Source organism: Sorex fumeus, unplaced genomic scaffold, assembly GCF_029834395.1.
Source record: "Sorex fumeus unplaced genomic scaffold, SorFum_2.1 ptg000128l, whole genome shotgun sequence".
Classification (NCBI taxonomy): domain Eukaryota; kingdom Metazoa; phylum Chordata; class Mammalia; order Eulipotyphla; family Soricidae; genus Sorex; species Sorex fumeus.
The window spans coordinates 49,210,668-49,231,484 of NW_026606185.1; the positions used below are offsets into that span (position 1 = coordinate 49,210,668).

At 41.6% G+C, this 20,817-nt stretch overlaps 1 protein-coding gene across 10 annotated transcripts in view; it reads right to left on the bottom strand.

Moving 5' to 3' along the window:
• Positions 1-20,817, bottom strand: part of PIAS2 (protein inhibitor of activated STAT 2) — a 64,929-nt gene that overhangs the window by 26,568 nt on the left and 17,544 nt on the right. For 6 of the 10 annotated variants that reach the window (XM_056138470.1, XM_056138465.1, XM_056138464.1 and 3 more), the window contains 5 exons: positions 16,341-16,815; positions 14,561-14,641; positions 10,527-10,611; positions 3,163-3,213; positions 2,946-3,036 (listed from right to left, as the gene is read on the bottom strand). In XM_056138470.1, the coding sequence (XP_055994445.1) occupies positions 2,946-3,036; positions 3,163-3,213; positions 10,527-10,611; positions 14,561-14,641; positions 16,341-16,815 (783 nt within the window). The remainder of the gene's footprint in view (positions 1-2,945; positions 3,037-3,162; positions 3,214-10,526; positions 10,612-14,560; positions 14,642-16,340; positions 16,816-20,817) is intronic. The other 4 variants (XM_056138473.1, XM_056138469.1, XM_056138468.1 and 1 more) reach the window with 1 other exon arrangement.

A 20,817-nucleotide genomic window follows, 5' to 3' on the forward strand; every position in this document is an offset into this window, starting at 1 on the left:
CCACCCCAACTGTTTCCAGATTAGAGTCAAGATACTGAATTAAAGCCCAAAGATGTGGCTCGGTGGCAGGGGACATGCCTTGTTTGAGACAGGCTTCAATATGATCCCAGGCACCACCCCACATTGGCAAGTGCACAGTCCTGTGATGGCCAGTGCAAGCATGCAACCACCACAGCCATGGCCGCAAGGACTGCAGTCTCTGAGCCATCCAGAGACACAGAAGAGATAGATGGAAGGGCAATAGAGAAACGATGCTGACATCTTGCCACACTGGCTATGAAGCCTCTTTCCTTTTTATAGAAGATCTGACTTAACAAATCCTCTGTGTTCAAGAACACCCATTCAAAATATATCCAACACTGGAGGTGGGAGTGAAGAAAAACTTGAGGAGGGTTTCAGAGAAATTCCTAACATTCTGTGAGTGAACGAAATGTTCTCCACTGCCTTCACTTTAAGTAGAACAAGCTGTTCAAGTCTTTAATATCAGATCAAATAACCAGGTAAGAATAATCAGTATTTGGAGCCAGGGATGTGTCGAGTGGTAAACTACATGCCTTGCATGTGTGACGTACAAGTTCTTGGTTGGATTTCTGGTCCCTTGACCAAATAAAAAGAAGTATCAATGGGGCCAGAGTGGGTAGGGCATATATGGTCCCCCGAGCTGACCAGAAATGATCCCTGAGCCAGGAGTAAACACTGAGCACTGCTAGGACTGGCCCCCAAACCAACAACTTAAAGAAAAAAAAAAAAAGATGATTCAGTTTTTTTTTTTCTAATCAGACAGTAATGGGGTGAAAGTGCTTGCCTTGCATGCAGCAATTTCGGTTCAAAGCCCAGCATCAATGGCCCCTAAACACCACCGGGAGAATTTCAGTGTCAGGAATAGTTTCCAAGCACTGCCACCGGGTGTAGCCCAAACTCCTCCCTTCCCCCCCCCCCCCCCCCCAGTCTCATTTTCTTTTTTGAGCCACATTCAGCAGAGCTTAGGGATGAACACAGGCTTGGTCCTTGGGGGTTAGTCCTGCTGGTACTTAGGGATGGAACCCAGGCCTCCTGCTTGCACTGGACCCATTGAGTTCCCTCTCTCCAGTCCCCAGAATAATATTTCAACTGACATTAAATTAGCTTTGTTCCCGAGTAATCAAATGTGCTTTAAATAGCAAATGTACACATTTCTAATTCAGTTATCCAATCAAGTACCCCAGAAATTTCAGTTTGTGAATTTCATAACTAAAATGAATATATTTAAAACATACTTTTGAAAAAGTAAATTTTCTTAGCTGCTCAAACAACATACCATATTCTACTAAATATAAGATGTCAGTGATACACTTTAAACACTAAGAAGAAATAAATACTAATGATACCACATATTACATTGATATATATATAAAGCAGAATAAATAAATCAGTTAACAGATTCCTTCTGGATATTCGTAGTTTTCCAAATCACTTCTCAACCATAAAATGTATGTTTTCTACATATTCTTTCAAGAATTCTGGAAAGTATTTCTTAAAATTCTGCTCTACTCCACTAACAGCCTAAATTTCCCTGCAAGTCAAAAACACTCATAGGCATATGTGCTAACGCCAACAGAGTGACACATTCTGGATCTTCAGAGATTCTAACCTAAATCCTCAGATGATCTACTGACTGAAAGCCTGAGGGAGTATAGCTGACCAGCCACTCTGTGGGACTAACATCAAGGCCACTGTACAAAGACAAGCAATGGCCTGACACACAACTGTCTCAGAATCAGCATAATGCCACACTGACAGGATGTGCAGAGCACATCCTGTCTGGCACAAGGAGCAGACGTCCTTCAATGTTCAAGGGACAGGACTGCTTTGAATCAGTGCAAATTCACAGACAGGATACAACTGTCTACTTGCAACGAACTTTTAAAGATCAGTAGGACCAACTCCAGAGAGGAAAGAAGTATTTTTTAAAAACTTTCATGGGAGACTGGGATGGGAGAGAGAACAGAAGCTCACTCAACATCTGAAATCTCTCCTTTCATGCCCAGGTGGATGACAGTGTAGGGACCCAGTCCACAAATAGACAGTGGTGGGGTGGTACCACGAACCAGGCACTGCTCAGGTAGGTCTCCAGGTGCACTGGCTGTGCCTCAGCCCAACTCAGCTCTTAACAAAGAAGTCACATCTCTGAGCAAAGGGTTGGCCGTGTATCCAAGTGCATGCCAAGTATCTTCTTCATCTGTGCCTCAATCATCATTTTGGTGCCAGCTCTGCTGAAATGGCAGCCTGATATACTAGGGGGCTCGCTCTTCTCACAGTCCTCAGTTAAATCTGCCTCCAACTGGGAGTAGAAGGGACCAGAGGCCATGCTCTACTATTTTCTGAGGATGGCTCTGCTGACCTGGTCACCGCTGCACTATTTAAGTAGCTCACTCCAAACCTCAATGGAGAAACACACAGTCTGCTTCAACAGTTGTTATTTCAAGATAAAATTTATAGGATGGCAAGAGACCACAGCTAACCAGGCTGGGGATGGACTGGTCACTGTATCCCATATGTTGAAACCACAAACTGCTCCACTGTCAGAAGTCCAACACCAGAACATTCACCCCTTGGGAACCCTCAAGGCCCAGTCTTAGAATCCTTGATCTCCATTCACAGATATTCTCACCAGTTTCTACCTCCCTCAGTCTCATCCATGGCTGTGGCTCAGCTAATCCAGACACTTTCAATGTGCTGCCCTGCTCTTAGTACTGAATGCCTGACACAGTCCTGAGTGGCAAAGTTTTCCTGACTCCTGACACACAGGCATGTCTGCCAGCTCCCCCAGATCTGGAATCATTAATCCTTCCAGTACAAAACAGTACCTAATCTAGAGTGAGTCTAATCCTAGAAACATTGTTTTGCTGGTTGTCTTGCTGATTATTTATATTATATGCAACCCTGGTGAGTAAAAAGCAACTTACGGGCAAAGGAAACAGCTTCCCATTTACTTTTATACACAGACTATTAGGATAATTATCCTCCTGTGGGCAACTTGTTTCTGCCAGGCAAAGTCTGCATTAAAGAAGAAAAGGAGATTATTCTAGTGGACCCAAACATCCTCATGTATTATCATATTCAAGAGTATAAACACATAGTTTGAAAGTATAAAATTAAAATAACAGAAAAATTTTCACTCACCTCAGCTGAACTTGTACTGTATAGTCTCTCCTACCACCTGGCAAAAAATCCCTGTTGGAAAGAAAAATAAATCAGGTTAAGAAAGCAAAATAAAAATTCACAGGTATATTCTCACTAGGGAAAAACATTCATATTTTTATTTTTATTCCTTAAAACAAGAACATTACCAATAGTACAAGCCTTATTCCAAACACTGCTGGGATAATGAGCTCTACGTATTTGATGTGTAATCATGCATTTAAGGCAATTTTTAGGTACTTTTAAGTCACAGGAACTTTCATGAAGCAAAATTTCTATTTTAATGATCTGGCTAATCTGAAGTACCCTAAATTTTATTTACTAGTTTAATTTTATTTACTAGTTTATTAGTTTGATTTTACTTACTAGTATTTTTTTTTAATTTTTATTAGTGAAACACCATGAGGTACAGTTGTAGACTTACAAATTTTTGTGCTTGGGTTTCAGTTATACAATGATCAAGTATCCATCCCTCCACCAGTGCCCATTTTCCACCACCATGGGTCCCAGTATCCCTCCCACCCCCATCCCCTCCAGCCCACTCTGCCTCTGTGGCAGGGCATTCCTTTTTGTTCTCTCTCTCCTTTTGGGTGTTGTGGTTTGCAAAAAGAGGCATTGAGTGGCAATCATGTTTGGTCTATAGTCTACTTTCAGCATGCTTCTCCCATCCTGGGAGGATCTTCCCAACACCCTTTATTTGGTGCTTCCTTTTCTATCTGAGCTCCCTTTTCCCCTATGCCTATAAGTTTAGTTAGTACTGTCACTAGCCATTACCATCCATCTCACTCATCATCAGAAATTGGGCAATGTGTGGCTGGCCTCCAAGCCATAGAGCAAGATTCCTGGTACTAATCTCGGTCACTCTTAGGTGTTAGTCTCCTATTTTGTTACTTTATGTTCCCCAGATGAATGCAATCTTTCTATGTCTATCCCTCTCTTTCTGACTCATTTCGTTCAACATGATACTTTCCACATAGTACCACTTGTATTAAATTTCATAACTTCACCTTTTCTAACAGCTATATAGTACTCTATTGTGTATTTACTAGTTTATTTACTAGTTTAACTTTATTTACTAGTTTATTTACTAGTTTAATTTACAATAGTTTCTTAACATTGGCTGAGCATATGAAGACCAGATATTCCTTTTATTTATTTATTGAATCACTGTGAGATTCATTTAGTACTGTTCATGATTGGGTTTTAGTCATACAGTAATTTGACACCTATCCCTCCACCGGTGTAATTTCCACTGACCAGATATTCTTACTGGTCAGAAGTGTAGGCTGATTAAAGTAGTTCTTAGAGCTACACAAGCTACAGAACTGATGAAGCCAAACATCCTTATGTAAAGAGCTGATACCTAGAGTTTCCATATCTCTATACTCTACAAAGTTACAATCACGAATCCAACAAACACAATATGAAAACCTACTATAAATTGTATTTATATAAAATACAATTGGAACTAAACCTTCCAAACAAAGTGAGTCCACCTGCAGCAGCACTGCTATGACTAGGAAATGTACTAAAAATGCAAACACTCAGGTTCCAACCTGAGCCTACAGAATTAGGAACTGCCTTTCAACAAGTAACATGTATGCCTATAAGTTTAGTTGGTACTGTCACTAACCATTACCATCCATCTCACTCATCATCAGAGAATGGGCACTGGTGGAAGGATGGGTACTTGATCACTGTATAACTGAAACCCAAGCACGAAAGTGTGTAAGTCCACAACTGTAACTCATGGTGTTTCACTAATAAAAAAAATTTTTTTTAATTTAAAAATTAAAATAAATAAATAAACATCATAGGACATAGTACTTTCTTGCTTTGCCCTCATCTGCTCAACCAGGTGTTCTTCTCACTGTTTCTAATTCTTTAATGTCACTGAAAAGCAGTAAAGCAAAGTCATGACCAACTTGAGCACAGAAGTCACAGGTTAGTGACTCCGGGTAAGTTATCCTTTTTGGATCTCTCTGTTTCTCCATCAAGTAAAGAGAAATAATGACGCATTCCTGGGGTTCTGTAACACTGAACATGTTTGCGGTGACACAGGTGCCAGAATGTAAGCAGTGCTCAATACCCACGGGCAGCTGGCTGCCACTACTGTCAGTGCAGCTCCATTGACCTCGCTGGCAGGAACGCCACCACCTTCAGCCTCTATACAAAATGCTCCAAGAGCTACCAACACTCATTTCTTTTATTCAATAAAGTGAAGAAACATTTTACAAAGTATTTGCTTTCAAGATAAAAGATACAGAGAGATAGAGCTGGAGCAATAGTACAGCAGGTACGGCATTTGCCTTCCACAAGGCAGGTCTGGGTTTATTCCCTGGCATCCTATGCCAGGAGTAATTCCTAAGTTAGGAGCCAGGAGTAACACCTGAGCATTGCTGGGTGTGACCCAAAAAAGCAAAAAAAAAAAAAAAAAAACCAACCAAGCAAAGAAACAAACAAAAAAATACCAAAAAACCCCCAAACCCCAATATATATAGATAGGTACAATTATAAAATGCAACTTTATTAAAACTGAAGGCTACAAAGAAAGGAAATTTAATTGTCCTTAAAGTTCACAGCCATGACCACCCTCTGTCCAATCAAATGAGAAAACAGGACTCGTGCAGTGAGTTGTCCATTTCCACTAAGAGATCCGCAGTTTCCACAGGAACAGGGGGTGTGCTAGTGTAGCAAATCTCAACTCAACAACAGGGTCACTAGCATACCAAGGCAGAGAGTAGAGTCCTGGGAAATTGGAGAAAAAGAGAAATGGCGAAAGGAGGAACCAAGAAAGAAAGACAGGCACTCTACAAAGAGTTTCAAATACCCAAGGGTTTATACAACATGCTGGGGGTGGGAGGATTCATATAACTTGAGAAATAAAAAAGTGTAAGAGTTTTACAAGTATGATGGAAAACAACCAAGCATCAACTGACACTCATTTTCAGCTGGTCACAGTTCTAAAAACTTTACTACACATCCATCTCACTCATCCATCAGCGTATAGCAGAGGCACTGACCACAGGCCAGGTCCTGAGAACATACAAATGAGTGAGAGTTACTTTCATCAGCAAACTCAAAGGTCTAAGCAGTGAGAAAAATATAACAACTTTGACAAACCAAAGAAGGGACTGGGACAAAGTACCTGGGAAGAGGTTAGGATGGGGATGGGTTCTTAGATTAGGCTGCAGAGCAAGGAGGAAAAGGGCAAACAGCGCAGTACAAACATACTTGGGAACTGAGGCCAGGAGTGCAGAGTGAGAGAAGATGAGGTGATTTTTTTCTAAATGAGTAAAGCAAGCTGTTTACCAGAATTTGCTAGGGACTGAAAGGTTGACTTCAAAAGAAAGATATTGCTAAAGGGTTCTTAAGAACCAGAAAAAAACCCTGAATAGATTTTAGAAGATACACAGCAGCAATCAATAGAGTTAGAATGAGAAGATTGTTACCAAGGTACAGATGAAAAGATGAGGTTTGAAAGAGGCGAGAATCCAGGTTTCAGAATGTGCAACCACACAGATGGGACTGCCACTGGCCAGAAGAGAGAGAACAAGTTGTAACATTCAAACCCCTCCTAACAACCAAAGTGAGGCAGGGATTATAATGTTCCCCCTTTCACGTCTGGACAAATGGGATTTAACCAGCTTTAGTAACTTACCCAGGGGCAGACAGACCTATGCAGTTCAGCCAGAATTCACATTCTAGTTGGTATTACGCTAAAGACTGTACTGGCTCCCTCAAAGACAGAGCTGCTTCAGGTTTTAAATCTTGAAAGAGCCATAAAAGAAGAATCAATGGAGTGTAGTAATTTGACAGGATGTAGTAAATGAAGTGTGGGGAAAAAACAAAGAGGCCTCTGTCCAGGCAGGCAGAGCCCGTGCCACTAACGACACGGGCAAGAGAAGGAAGCATGCCAGCCTAAAATCTCATTGCAACCACCCTATTTCTCAACTTTGACTGACACTGCCTGCACCACAGACGTTAGTAAATATCTATGCTGAATAAATGAAAACAAAAGACAACCAAGCACAATTACTGGGAGGTGCAGAACTGACTATATTGTGTTCAATGTGACTGTGAATGATCACGGTGGCAGTGCTGGCCATGACCAGAGGAAAATGAAGGGCAATTTTACAACTACTAATGTAAAACTATCAAAGCAAATTCATGGAGAGAATCACAGAGTAGTAAGAGAATCAGACTGATTCCTGGCAAGCCAGGACTGCCAAGTAGAAGGATACTGAGACCAAGGACAGGGCGGAAGCCAAGTACCCATCTTCACAAAGTAAAATAAAGGGAACAAAGTCAGCCGGATTGAAAATACTCAAACCTCTCATTTAGCACTTACTACCATGAAGGCCAAAGGAAAGAACAGACACAAATAATGGTTCTTAAATTTGGTGCACAAAGAATAAAAACTGCTCTTTGGGATGGGAGCAATAGTACATCTGGTAGGGCACACAGAGTCTCAGGTTTGATTCCCATCACCCATATATCCCCATCCCCCAGCCCCACCAACAGTGATCCAGACTGTCGAGGGAGGAGTGAGCCCTGAGTGCTGCTGGGTGTAGCCCCAAAGATGTAAGCAGAGCACTTGTTCGACCTGAGCATCATATATGATCCTTGTAGGCCAGCCAGGAGCAATCCCTGTACACAAAGCAAGGAGTAAGTACCTAAGAACCACCAGGTATTCAAAACCAAAATAAATCAAAACAGAATAAAAACTACTGGTCGGGTCACATCCTCAGAGAGTCTACCTAAACTGGCATAAAAAAACACTGGAGGTTTCAATACTTAGACACTCTCTGATTCTCGTACGCAGCAGAGTTTGAGTAGCATGAACAGCTATTAAATGGCACAAGAACTGCATGTATCTGAATTCAGAACAGGTAATAATCTAAATCTAACCACGACAAAACATGAAATAATGCCAACTGAAAAACATTCTAAAAAATACCTGACCAGCACTCTACCCAAATGTGTCAGTATGAAAGACCAGAAAAAAAAAAAAAAAAAGGATACTGCCAGTCTAAAAAAGACTAAATGTAATAATGCTTGTGATTGAGAACAGCTAGTGTTAAATTTCTTGGTTTGGGATTATTGTGCTACGTTTTACCTGATGTGAATGAAAGGATAGGCTACTACTATTTTATTTTTAATGAATCACTGTGAGATACAGTTACAGACTTACAAACTTTTATGCGTTTCAATTCACACCCACGGCTACTATTTTTACAACTTTTCTATTAAAAACTTTTCTAGAAATTGTTGTTTTGAGTGTTTTCTTGTAGGGGTGGGTGGGCAGTTTGTATTTGGTTTAGTTTTGTGGTCATACTAGGCAACACTCAGAATTTACTCCTGACTCTGTGCTCAGGAATCACTCCTGGCAAGGATAAAGGGGCCATATGTGGTGTGGCAAGGATAGAACCCAAGGCAGCTGCATGTAGGCAAGCGAATTCTCTTCCAGATCCCGCTGTAGCTAAAATGTTTAATTGAAAACAATCATTCCTGGGGCTGGGAAGATAGCAGGGCATTTGGGCACATGTCCTTTATTTTCCTCATTCCAGTTCAATCCCTAGCATCACTCACACCCTCAAGCATTACTGGGCAGAATTCCAGAGGATTCTACCACAGTAGACCTGGGTTGTCCCCCACAATACAGGGTCAAAGCAGCATCATGTCCTCTCAGACCAAAATACTCACTCAACTGCTACACATCACTGAGAGTGGCCCTGGGCTCTCTGAGTACTTGAGAGGACCACCAAAAATCAAAACTAACTTCGTCCAATATGAAGTTCCTCCCTGTCTAAGTTTCTTCTACTTTTCAATAAAACTTTCTATTTCTAAAAATAATAAATAATAATCAAAACTAAGTATTCAACTTACTAGTAACTTATTTTCTGACTAATCCATTCATGGCTCAAACTTCAAAGCTATTACCAAAAAAATAAAGATTTCTCCCAACTCCAACCCCAACTCCCAAATTCCTCTCTCCAGTGGCAATTAACCATATTTTTCAGAAACTTTTTCACCTCTCACGCACATATTTATATGTGAGCATATTATTTAGAACTCCAAGCTTTGCCTGTTCACTCAAAATGTATCAAGGACAGGAGAGATTACAGCATATAGGCTTCCTGCCTTGCACCTGGCCAACTAGGGTTCAATCCCAGGCAGTAAATATGGTCGCCCAATCCCTGCCAGGAGTGATTCTGAGCACAGGGACAGAAGTAAGCACTGTCAGGTATGGCCCAAGAAACACAAACAAACACACACACACACACACACACACACTGTACTTGAGGACCAGAAAACATGTGCACATAAGCACGCGCACACACAAATACATGCACATGTGATGTATCTTTTTTTTTTTTAATTAATCCATGATACATGGTCCCCCAGCACCACGAGGAGCAGACCCTGCGAACTGCATGAATGCGCCCAAAACAAAAAACACAAGTATCTGTTTTTTGAGGGCCAGGGATGTGCTTTTAAGTGGTAGAACACAAGCCTTACATGTGTAAGACCCTTCCTTACATGTGTAAGTGCCACATGCCCAAACACCCATGAATGTGGACCCCACAACAATATATATTTTTTTAAAAAAACAAGCAATTTGAAATCTCTGTATCAATCTACTGAAAATAATCTTTCCTCCAGGGCAGGGGAGCCTTTACCAAACTTCCACACTAACAGTAATCTTCTACAAATCAGTTCTAGTTGTTATTATGAATTAGTCCCTCCCGTGGCATCATGCAAGGGCAATGATCATTTAATCTTTGTGAGCTGGCTCCCTGTGGCCCAAGCACTGTCTGGGAGGCTCAAAGTGGGGGTCGGGGGGTGGGGGATGTTATTTCCAACTGAGTTTAAGAAGACACTGTTTATTACAAGGCTAAATACTGTTTTCAAATTCAGAATATTTGGCAAACTCACATTATAATATACCATGCTTACTCAAAGAAAATTAGTCTAAGAGTTATAAATAGGCACATTCAGGTTCTAATGTATGACAGTGTGACAGTATGTAGACATAGAGACTTTGAGGAAGTGACAAGGCTAAACGCAGTCTTAAAAGGGGGGGCTCTAATACTCTAATTTCATATGATAGGTGCTCTTACAAGGGACACATGCGAGAGGAAGGATGTGAGTACAGCACAAAGAAAGTGGCTACAGATGGAGAGAAACCAACCTGGCACCACCTTATCCTCATACTTCAAGACCCCTCGTGTGACAAAACACAGCTCAGCTGATTAAGTCCTGAATCTGCAGCACTTTAAAGCAGTTCTAGAAAACCAATACACCAGTATTCAGGGTGGAGAGAGTCCAAACATTCCTCTTACCTGGATATGCATATCTCTCTAACTTGCTGAGGTGTCAGAGCGAAAATAAAAAATTTCTCTTGAAATCGCTGAATACTGCTTTGAACTAAGGAGGAAAAAAAGAGAACAATAATATTCCAATTAACAAGTCTAAGGTTGTAAAAGCATACAGTGTAAGCAGACACTTCTGAGTGTTCACCAAATCTGAAATTTGTATGGTTGAAATACTCCAAAAGAGTCAAGTATAAGACTGGAGAGATAGTACAGGGGTAAGTTAAGGCATCTGCCTTGCACACAGCCAACTCTGATTAAATCCCCAGTACTTCATAGGGTCCCATGAGCACTGCCAGGTATGATCCCAGAGCATAGAGCCTGGACTAGCCCTGAACACTGCTGGACAAAGCCCAAAAACAAACAAAAAAAAAAAAGAGGGAAGGGGAAGAAAGTGGAAGAAAGTTTTCACCTTAGAATCTGAAAGTCAAATCACTCTAAAGCAGGTTCTTTGTTAAGCATTTGTCATTCTTTAATGTGTTGATTATAATATACTCAAAATACAGCACAACCCTTGAGAATTATATTTTCATCCTGAACTATACGAGGAAGAAAGAAAGAAAGAAAGAAAGAAAGAAAGAAAGAAAGAAAGAGAGAGAGAGAAGGCGAGGGAAAAAAAAGAAAAGGAAAGAAGAGCATGTCCAGAACTTGTACCAAGAATCAGGTTTCTTGACTTTTTACTTTGGCTTCTTTATCCTGTTTGTCTTCAATATTTTTTATATTTAATTACACACAGAACCCACGATGAAAAAAATTTAAAATTTAAAACATCCAAGTTAAAAGAGTATGTAGCTAAAAAAGACTAACAAGCAAGTGGGACCAGTCTGACTTGAACTCAATTCAACTCCTCAGCAGTTCACCAAAAAAATTAAATTTATCTAATGAAGCGATCCTATTTAACATTAAAAAGTCATAGGGTTCAGTATGTGGCTCAGTGACAGAGAGCCTGTTCACATGTATAAGGCCACGAGCTTGAAACCAAGCATCACACCCAGTGAGAAAACATGACCCTGGCCACTGCCACGGAGACTTCTCCCCCCCTCCCCCAACCCTTGTGCATCACCACCAAAACAACAAAGAGAAAGAAAAGGAGAGAATGAACCAGAAATGCACTGACTTCACAAAGACCTCCAGAGAATATTTCTGAGTGTATAATGGTGTTTCAGTGCTCATTTACAGGAAAGTTAACACAGAGAGGCCCAAAGCATTGTGCTTCCCAGAAAATACTAAAACATCTAGGAGAAACTAGGCCTGAGATGCTCAGAGGAGTGTAGCACGGGCTTTGCATTCGGAGGTCCCCCAGGACCAGACTGGGATAAGCACCAGGCACTGCCAGATGCACCTCCCCTTTGGGGGTAAGGGTAGACATACACACAGCTTTGTGGTAGCATCCACAGCTCTCCTGGTTCAAAGATAAACAAGGTATCAGGAGAAGAGCTAATGTCAGAGTTACTCCATTTAAAAGATGGATGCTACCAAATCAGGGAAAATGGTAACTTCTTGGGGGAAAGAATTAGTTTTTAAGCAAGTACACTCCTCCAAGTCCTACCATAAAACAGCTCCTATTTTCACAGAACATTTTCAAAAAGATGGGGTACAAACACTGTCTGGGGCAGCCCTGCTAACTGGCCCCAGATGTTCCCCATCCTGGGGCCTTGGCTTGAACTACCCAGCATGGTCTGCCAAGTATCACTGGGAATGGCTCCTGGGTCCTCTACTCACTGTCTGGGAGAGCCTGAGAAAAGAAATAAATTAAAAGGAGGAGGAAAGGAAAGGGTGTCAATTAGGATGGAAGCCTGAAAACGGGTAAGTCGAAGCCAGACCTGTAACTATGGAGCAAAGAACACAAAAGGCCAACTGTAGTGAATCTCCACTTCACTTGCAATGTACTCAAGCCGCCTGCTGGGGCACATTTCACACCACCAGCAAGCCTTGGCTACAGTCCAGTCACGGAGAGCGAGTCTGTGTGTGTGTTTATTCTGGACAATGCAGCAAGGGGACCTAGGCCAGGCTTCCTGCACACCAATCATCAACTGAGTCCCTGAGCTGATTCGCTGATGACCAGGGGTATGGTTCACACACACCAGGTCATGATGTTCGTAAATGCCTCCAGTGTTTACAGAGGTAACTCTACTTGTTTTTCAGTGGCAAGAACCAAACTCGTGGCCTCATACATACAAAGCCTATGCTCCAGCACCAAGATCTGAGTCCCACACTGAGGGGCTTGCAGCAGGGTCACCTTCCAACATACCGCTATGGTCATGGCACTCATCAAGGGTGCCCCACAAACCTGGCTGCGGTACCTAGAATCTCCCAGAGCAGAGCTACCAGGACTGCACTCAGCGCCCACAGACCCTAGGGAGTTAAACTCAATAACAGCGGCTTGAAAAGCAAGTGTTTTTTTGGCAGAGATTCTTTTTACTCTTCCAATTGCAACCCCTGCTCTCCTGAGGAATTCTGGTGCACCAAGTATTCAGGTACATAAAGTAAGTATACACACCAAGTGCCAAGTGACAATAAGTAATAAAGAAATCTATTTTAAGACATTTTTAAGATTTTGCCACATTCTTAAATGATGAATGACTTTTCAATCTTGGTTAATAGTATGAACATCTGGTCTTTCCAGTCAGGTATCTCAGTCTGCAACCCCCAGAAAACAAAGCATTAAAAAAAGTTTTTTAAACCTGCGAAAATACTGAAAGACTAGCTCCTAATCTGATGGAGAAAGAAAGCCATTACAGATCAAACCTTAAGCAATAAACATGAAGAAATAATACAAAGAAAGCTAGTCACATCCAAATGAAACTACTGGAAGTCAATGATGATTATAAAGCTTTGCAAGCCTTGTGATAGAAAAAGACGGAACAGCGATGCAAACAAAGGCTGACTCTGACAGCAATGAAGGCTAGAGTGGTGCTTAGGGGAATCAGGGCACACTCCTAGCGACATATGGCCAACCAGGACTGATGGTTCAGTGCCAAGGACCCCAGGATGCAATGCAGTGCTGTCCAGCGGGAACACCAGGCAGTGGTGGGGCTTCCAGGGCCACACCCTACAGTGCTCCTGGGACTCTGAGGCACCTGGGATGGAACATGGTGGAGCACACACCCCTGTGTAATCTCTCCAGCCCCCATGAAGTGTCTCTATGGGGGGGGGGGGGCAACAAGAGCCTAGGGAGAGTTCAGCGGCTAAGTACTAGCTGTACCCTCTTAAGGCTGAGGATCATACTAGGACACTGGCATTTATGATCCCCGGTGCCACAAAGAAAATAATCACTGGTGCGCTACATCCAAGTTTGAGTGGAGACCACCACGAGCCGTGTGTGACCCCTCTCACCACTGCAACCAGAGCGTCTGCCAGAACCACAAGCAAGAGTGCAATCCCCAGCCACTACAACATCAACAGCAAAGGGAAGGGAAAGGGGCAAACTGAAAACATTCTGAATTAAAACTGAGTGGGGAGAGGAATAAAACTGTTAAATGAAAAAGGAATTCCTTTCAAAACATGGTCAAATAATGATAAAGCCAGAATTTTTTTTAAAGCAGACATGCACTGCAAGAAAGGAAAAAATAAATTATCAGACTTCACCACCAACAAAAGCGGCCAACTTCAAAATGAACTACAAAACCACTACAAACAGCAGGACAGTAAGCATGAAATAATAAGTTGGGTTTTTCTTCTTTGTGATTTCCTCAATAACAGGAACTGTTGAAAGCAAGATTAATGCCAGGGACAGAGCTTGAAGCACTCGAGCACATGCTTTTGCACAGAGGAGGCCCAGCACCGATGGGTGTGGCTCCAAAACACAAAAACGAGCAAAATTAATGGTCAGGTTAATAACTTAGGAGAAGATATAACAACAGCAGGAAACATGACAAGCTCAAGTGATCTGCCGAACAACTGCCAGCCTTGCTGCATTCTGGTAACACTTGATGAACATAAATCTGCCCGAAGACAGGTCCACCGTCAGTGCACCAAAATCAAACTCTGTCAGGCATCCATACCTGCAACGCTGGGCACAACCTTCAGTGGATTCATCAGGGTACATGCCAGAACTTGAGGCCCTGTCTGGATCATGTGGTCACCTACCCAGAGAAGTACCCACAAACCATAAACTTTCCACTGGAACTGAGAATGTTTCCATAGTTGGCATATGTAGACATTTATCAACAACCTACAGAACTTACAGCTTAATGTTCTAAGTATATAAGTACACATACACACACATACATATAATTTAGGAAATTCACGTAAGATCTCCACATTGTTCTTTACTTCTCAATAAAAATGAGAATAACAGGTCTAAGGAGATGGCTCCAAGGGCTGGGGTGCATGCTTTGCTGTGTGACAGCCCTGGGCTTCAATCTCCAGCAACCAACAGTCCCTCGAGCACTGGTGTTGCCCCAGTGTCCCCTAAAATTAATAGTATCACCATCACTAAAGAATACTCTTGCTTCATTCCTTCTGCCATTGTATCTGCATCAAAAATAAAGGGCAAGAGTGACAAGACCCAAACTTTTAAATACACACCAAAAATTAAAATATTCTTAGTTACAATAGAAATACAAACTTCCTCCATTAGCAATCTAGCCTTTTAAAAAAAAAAATATCCCCCCCCCCCCCCAGGGACCACACCCAGTGGTACTTAGGGGTTATTCCTGGCTCTGCACTCAGGAATGACTCCTGGCTGTGCTCAGGGATGCTAAGGTAGAACGCAAGTAGATGCTGTACAAGGCAAGCACCCTACCTCCTGTACTATCTCTGGGCCGACAAATAGCTCCTTTTTCTTTAGTTTTTGGGTCAAAACCTGGCAGTGCTCATGGGATCATGCAGTGCTGGGACTGAACCTGAGGCTCCAGGATACAAGGTTTGCGTTCCAGTTCATTAAGTCATCTCTCTGACCCACAAACTCATTTTTGATAGCTTGTTTCTTAATATACAGAAAGGAAAGGCAAACAGAATACTATCAATAAACATCTGACTGAATCTGTATCTGTCTCCCAATATTTAACTGTTCACAAACAATTATCACTAAACACTGCTTTAATTAATATAACAGTTTTTTTCCATGAATTTTGTTTTGTTTTTGTTGGGGAGGAAAGGAGCCAGGGGAAGTTTGGGGCTACACTCAGTTGTGCTCAGAGCTTACTCCTGGCTCTATAATACTCAAGCATCAACCCTGGTAGTACTTGGGAAATGATATGCAGGGCCGGAGATCAAACAGGAGTCAGTCACATGTAAGGCAAGTTCCTTACCCCCGTATTATCTCTCTAGCCCAACTGGGTGTTTTTCCAATGATTTTATACCCACAGCAAATTTTTCCTAATTTAGTGAAGTAATAAACCTAAGTCATGTGAAAGAATTTTATCTATACACTGTACTAATAATTATTCAGTGTTTAAAATAAAGATGAAAGCAAAATCATAAAAGAAAGTCAATCAGGTAAAGAACTACCGTGATTGTCCCTCATACAAATTGCAAAGATTATCTTTAGTAACACCGAATAAAGAAAGGAAATAAAGTACATAGGCAGACATTGATAAAACAGAAATACATTCTCTTACTGAAGAATTGAAACTGGCAGTTTTTCTGTAAATTGGAATGGGGTGGGAGGCACTCAAACAATAAATTCAGCTATACATAAGATCTTACTCATGGAGGCCATTGATTTATCTGCACATTTAAGCCATTGATGCCTAGTTTCGTTACAGTCACAGCAAATCCTTACTCACTAGCTGAAGGCTTTACTCTCCTGCCAGGAAGACAGTGATTTCTGACACTTACCTAAACTTGTAGGCTTGATGAGAACGTCAAGGACGTCATAAAAGGGTAAGTTTTTTAACTGCACATCAGGGTGGACAGGAGGAATTGGGGGGGAAGGCTGCTGCATCTCAAAAGTGGGCTTGGTATCCTGAAGCAGCAGAGAACCGACAGGAGAGGACGGGGAGTGAGGTGCAACAGATGTGGAAGGCAACGGGTGGATTCCAGCCACAGCCACGTCAGGCTCCACAGGTGAGGAGCCACCATCCAAACTGAACACTGACGATTTGATCGTGGACAAGTCAGAGAGTCCTTCGAGGGTCCTTGGGTAGCGGCGTCTGTATAATTCCCGGATCTTAATCTGAACCGCAGGGCTGCAGCCACTCTTCAGTAAATGCAACGCCCTCATCAGGAGGTCATGCTTGCGTCCACTTTTATTCCGTCCAGCAAAGCCTAGTAACACTTGTAGTTCAGAAACTCTAAAACTAGAAACCATATTCTAAAAGGAAGGAGAAAAAGAAGTAAACAAGTCAATAGTCACCCTCAGGCATATAAAAACTACCTAATACTTTGTGTGCAATCTGGTTCAAGTGACATCTGTGTGCTAATAACCAGCCTTCACACATTCCTCTCAGCATCATCTGCTTTTAATGGCCACCTTCTAGCCAAATTACATGCAGGTCAGGGGTTAATTATATTGAAGCATTAAATTTATATTAACTACATTGTATTGAACTCTTGATTTTGTTAGTCTATGGCCTAGTGGCTTGTAGAAAGCACCAGAACTGATTATGCTCATACATAAAGCCTTGTTTGCTTCATGACTATGAAATCTATAACCTATGAAGCATTCCCTTTCAAAATTAAGTTCTACTCATACACAAAGTGAAAGTGATCAATTAACCAAAGTGATTTTTTGCAGCACTGTCACTTCTGATGATGCATGGCAAATAAATCTACAAGATCAAGACAGAATAGTGAGAGATCTCAAAGTCTGAACATCAACAAAAATATTAACAGACAACATAAGAAAATAAGGACTTTTTTACGTATTAACGCTAAAAAACAAACTCATGTACAGTCAAATTTCTAAAAGGACTAAAACTACCTCTAGAGAACAAGGTAATAAGAGATCACAAATCTCAAGTGGCAAAACTCCCTCCACATCACACTACCTATTTGGTATGCTTGGGAGTAATACAAAGGTTAGATGGAGTTCCTACTAAACATCCTACTGTTTTATTCAACAGTCTAAGTACTAGTAAGTACTCCTCACTAGCTGCTGGCTTACAAATCTACCTGCTCCGTGATTTCCAGTCGATACTGAATGCAGAAGAAACCACACTTGGGTCAGCGTCCCCTGAACCACACAGACCATCAAACCAAAACAGGTATGAGACTAGAGGCTAAAAGTCCCCAAGAACCCACCAGAGAAACAGTACTCCCGGGCCCTGCTCCACACCATGGAGGACACTTGCCTTGCACATGGGCCAATCCAGGTTCAATGCCCAGCATGAAGGATCCCCAACAGAGTCAGGAATGATCCCTGAGTGCAGATTCAGGAGAAGGCCCTGCATGTGCTGACCCCCAAGCCCCCAAAAAGGCTCTCACCTTATAATCGCTGAGAAACTTAAAAATACTTTTCTAAAAATGCAAACAAATTTAAATACAGCAAGATAATCTGCAAGTATATGCTATAATCATAAATCTAACTCTTATACTATATACCTCCCTATTTTATATGGTACAAATCAGAAAATACTAAGTTGTCATCAATTATATACTTAGCACTTATAAAAACAGGAATTACATACGTAATTCTAAGCTTTCTACCAGGCACATCAAAATAAAACCAGCATGTCAAAAATAACTATCAATATAAAAACCAATATACTAGCTATTTCAATATGATACCATCAATTTTTGTGATTTAAAAACAAAATTTTAGTATCAGTGAGACTTTCTGAAACCAAATCTTTAATACCAGCCCAACTTTACAGAGCATATTTCAATCCAACTATCCACTTGTCAAGTGCTTAAAACTTGTATGTGGCTCAAAGCAAGCACACTGTGAACACAGTTCTAAAGCACATTCAAACCCCAATGTATATCAAAGTGCTTCAGCTTCTTTCATTTTCTCCATAGAGAAGATAATTATGCTTGCCTTATTCCCATGCCGTGGAAACAAGAATACTTGTGGCACATCTTATAACATATGGACTAGAGATTATGGAAGTGTTTCTGCATGAAGACCACAACAGCTTTTTCAGAAGAATCTTCCCAAACAAAGCACCATTCCCACAGCCCCCAATTCCAATGCCTTGACTGACACTGAGTTATATTACAAAAGAACAAGTAACTTTTAAGTCATGCACTCCAGTCCTTTATGCTATCTCTCGAGTCACTTTTTTTTTTAACTACTACTACAACTTTTTTTTAAAGTGAATTTTATGGCCGGAGAGATCATAAAGTGGGTAAGACTCTTTCCTAGCAGGTAGCCAACCCAGATTTGACCCCTGGCACCACATAGGGTCCCCCACAGCCCTACCATGAATAGTGAACCTTGAGGGCAGAGCCAGGAGTAAATCTTGAGTGCTGCCAGGTGTAGCCAAAAAGAAACAGAAAAAGTGATGTTAGCATGGCTGGCTTACAAAAAGATAAACAATCCAGATTTCCAAAGGGAAACTAATATAAATTAAGACTAGGACATACACAGATCTTAAAGCTGAGATCATACAACTGACATGTACCCAAAAAGAGTGATGAAAGAGTGATGACAGTGCAAGATACTTTAGAAAACACCCCATCAAACAAGTAAATATGACAGCTACATAGAAAACCAGCATTAAATAGAAATAGTTCACAAGGTGCAGGGATAGCATACGTGGGAGAGTTGCAGCTATGGGCTCACCCCTCCTGAGCAATGCTGGGTGCAGTCAAAGAAGTGCTTGCTGGCTTGAGCTGAGCACCAAGCCACTGGGCTAGGAGTTTAGCATCTACATTGCCAGCAGTGGTCCCAGATCTCCTAAGCACCACTTGGGAGGCTCCCCTCCACACCCCCACCAAAAAAATTTCCCTGTGGACAACTCAGCAACCATGAACTGAAAATGCCTGCCAGAAAGTCTGAAAGTTGAAACAGTACTAAGAAGTTGGAGTTCAGGCTAAAGATCACAACCCTGTGGATCTCCATCTGCCATCTTCACCTGCCATTAAGAGGAAGAGCTGCTGACCACTGAAACTGGCAAACCACATCTTAACACTGCTGTCTCCAACTGCAGAGTAAAAATCTACATTATCAGTAAGTTTGTTTTTGTTTGGGGGCCACACCTGGCTGTGCCCAGGGATTACTTCTGGAGAGGTTCCAGGGACCAAATGGGATGCTGGCAATCAACATGCAAGGCAAGTGCCCTACCTGCTGTACCACTGCTCCAACCCCCTGAATCTGCCATTTATATCACTGTCCTCCCGTTGTTCATCGATTTGCTCGAGCGGGCCCAGTAACGTCTCCATTGGAGACTTTGTTGTTACTGTGTTTGGCATATCGAATACATCACGGGTAGCTTGCCAGGCTCTGCTGTGCGGATATGCGTATATAAATATACGTGCAACCAATTCAAAGCAGTGGTTAAACAGATGCCTTAAGAGAAACTATGTCACAAATGAGAAAGATACTCTAATTCCTATATTCAAGTATTACTAAGCTCACCACAAGAATAAGAGTGATCGCTGAGCAGAAAGACAGGAATAAGCCCTAAAAATAATCTAAACACTAAAATGCTTCACACAATATTAGCTAACATGTAAAGAAGAATTACATACCACAGTTTTTATTCCAGGCATGTGAGGTTATATTATTTGAAATCAAAAGAAAATTGCATAATCATACTAATAAATGTAAAAATAGCTAACAAACTGGTACATACTTAGCATTAAAATTCTCTGAAAACTTTGAGCCAGGGTGATAGTACAGAAGGTAGGGTGTTTGCCTTGCGCAAAGCTGACCCAGATTTGATACCTGGCACCCCATATGGGCACCTCATATCTTATGGTCCCCCCATGCCCAACAGGAGCTAATTCCTGAATAGAGAACTAAGCATAAGCCCTGTGCACTGCTGGGTGTGCTCCACTACCCACAACCAAAACAAAAAATTCTCTGAAAATTACAACAGAAGAAATCTTCCTCAACTGGACAGAATCATTTATGGAGGGGAAAAAAGAGAAAAAGGAGAGCTCAAAGGGTCAGCACACATTCCTGGTCCTGAACAAGGTGCAGGGTCCCCTCATACCGCATGGTCTCCCCCACTACGATGGGAGAGGAGCCCCTCCCCCAAGAACAGAGCTAAATTATCTCTGATGATAAAAGCTAAGTGTTTTTCCCTAAGGTTGAGAATGAGAAAATGTCTACTCTTACCACTCATCATCATATGCTGTAATTTTTAGCAAGTAATAAAAATAAAAAGAAATAAAAAACAGCAAAAAAAAAAACCACCCCGTATCTGCA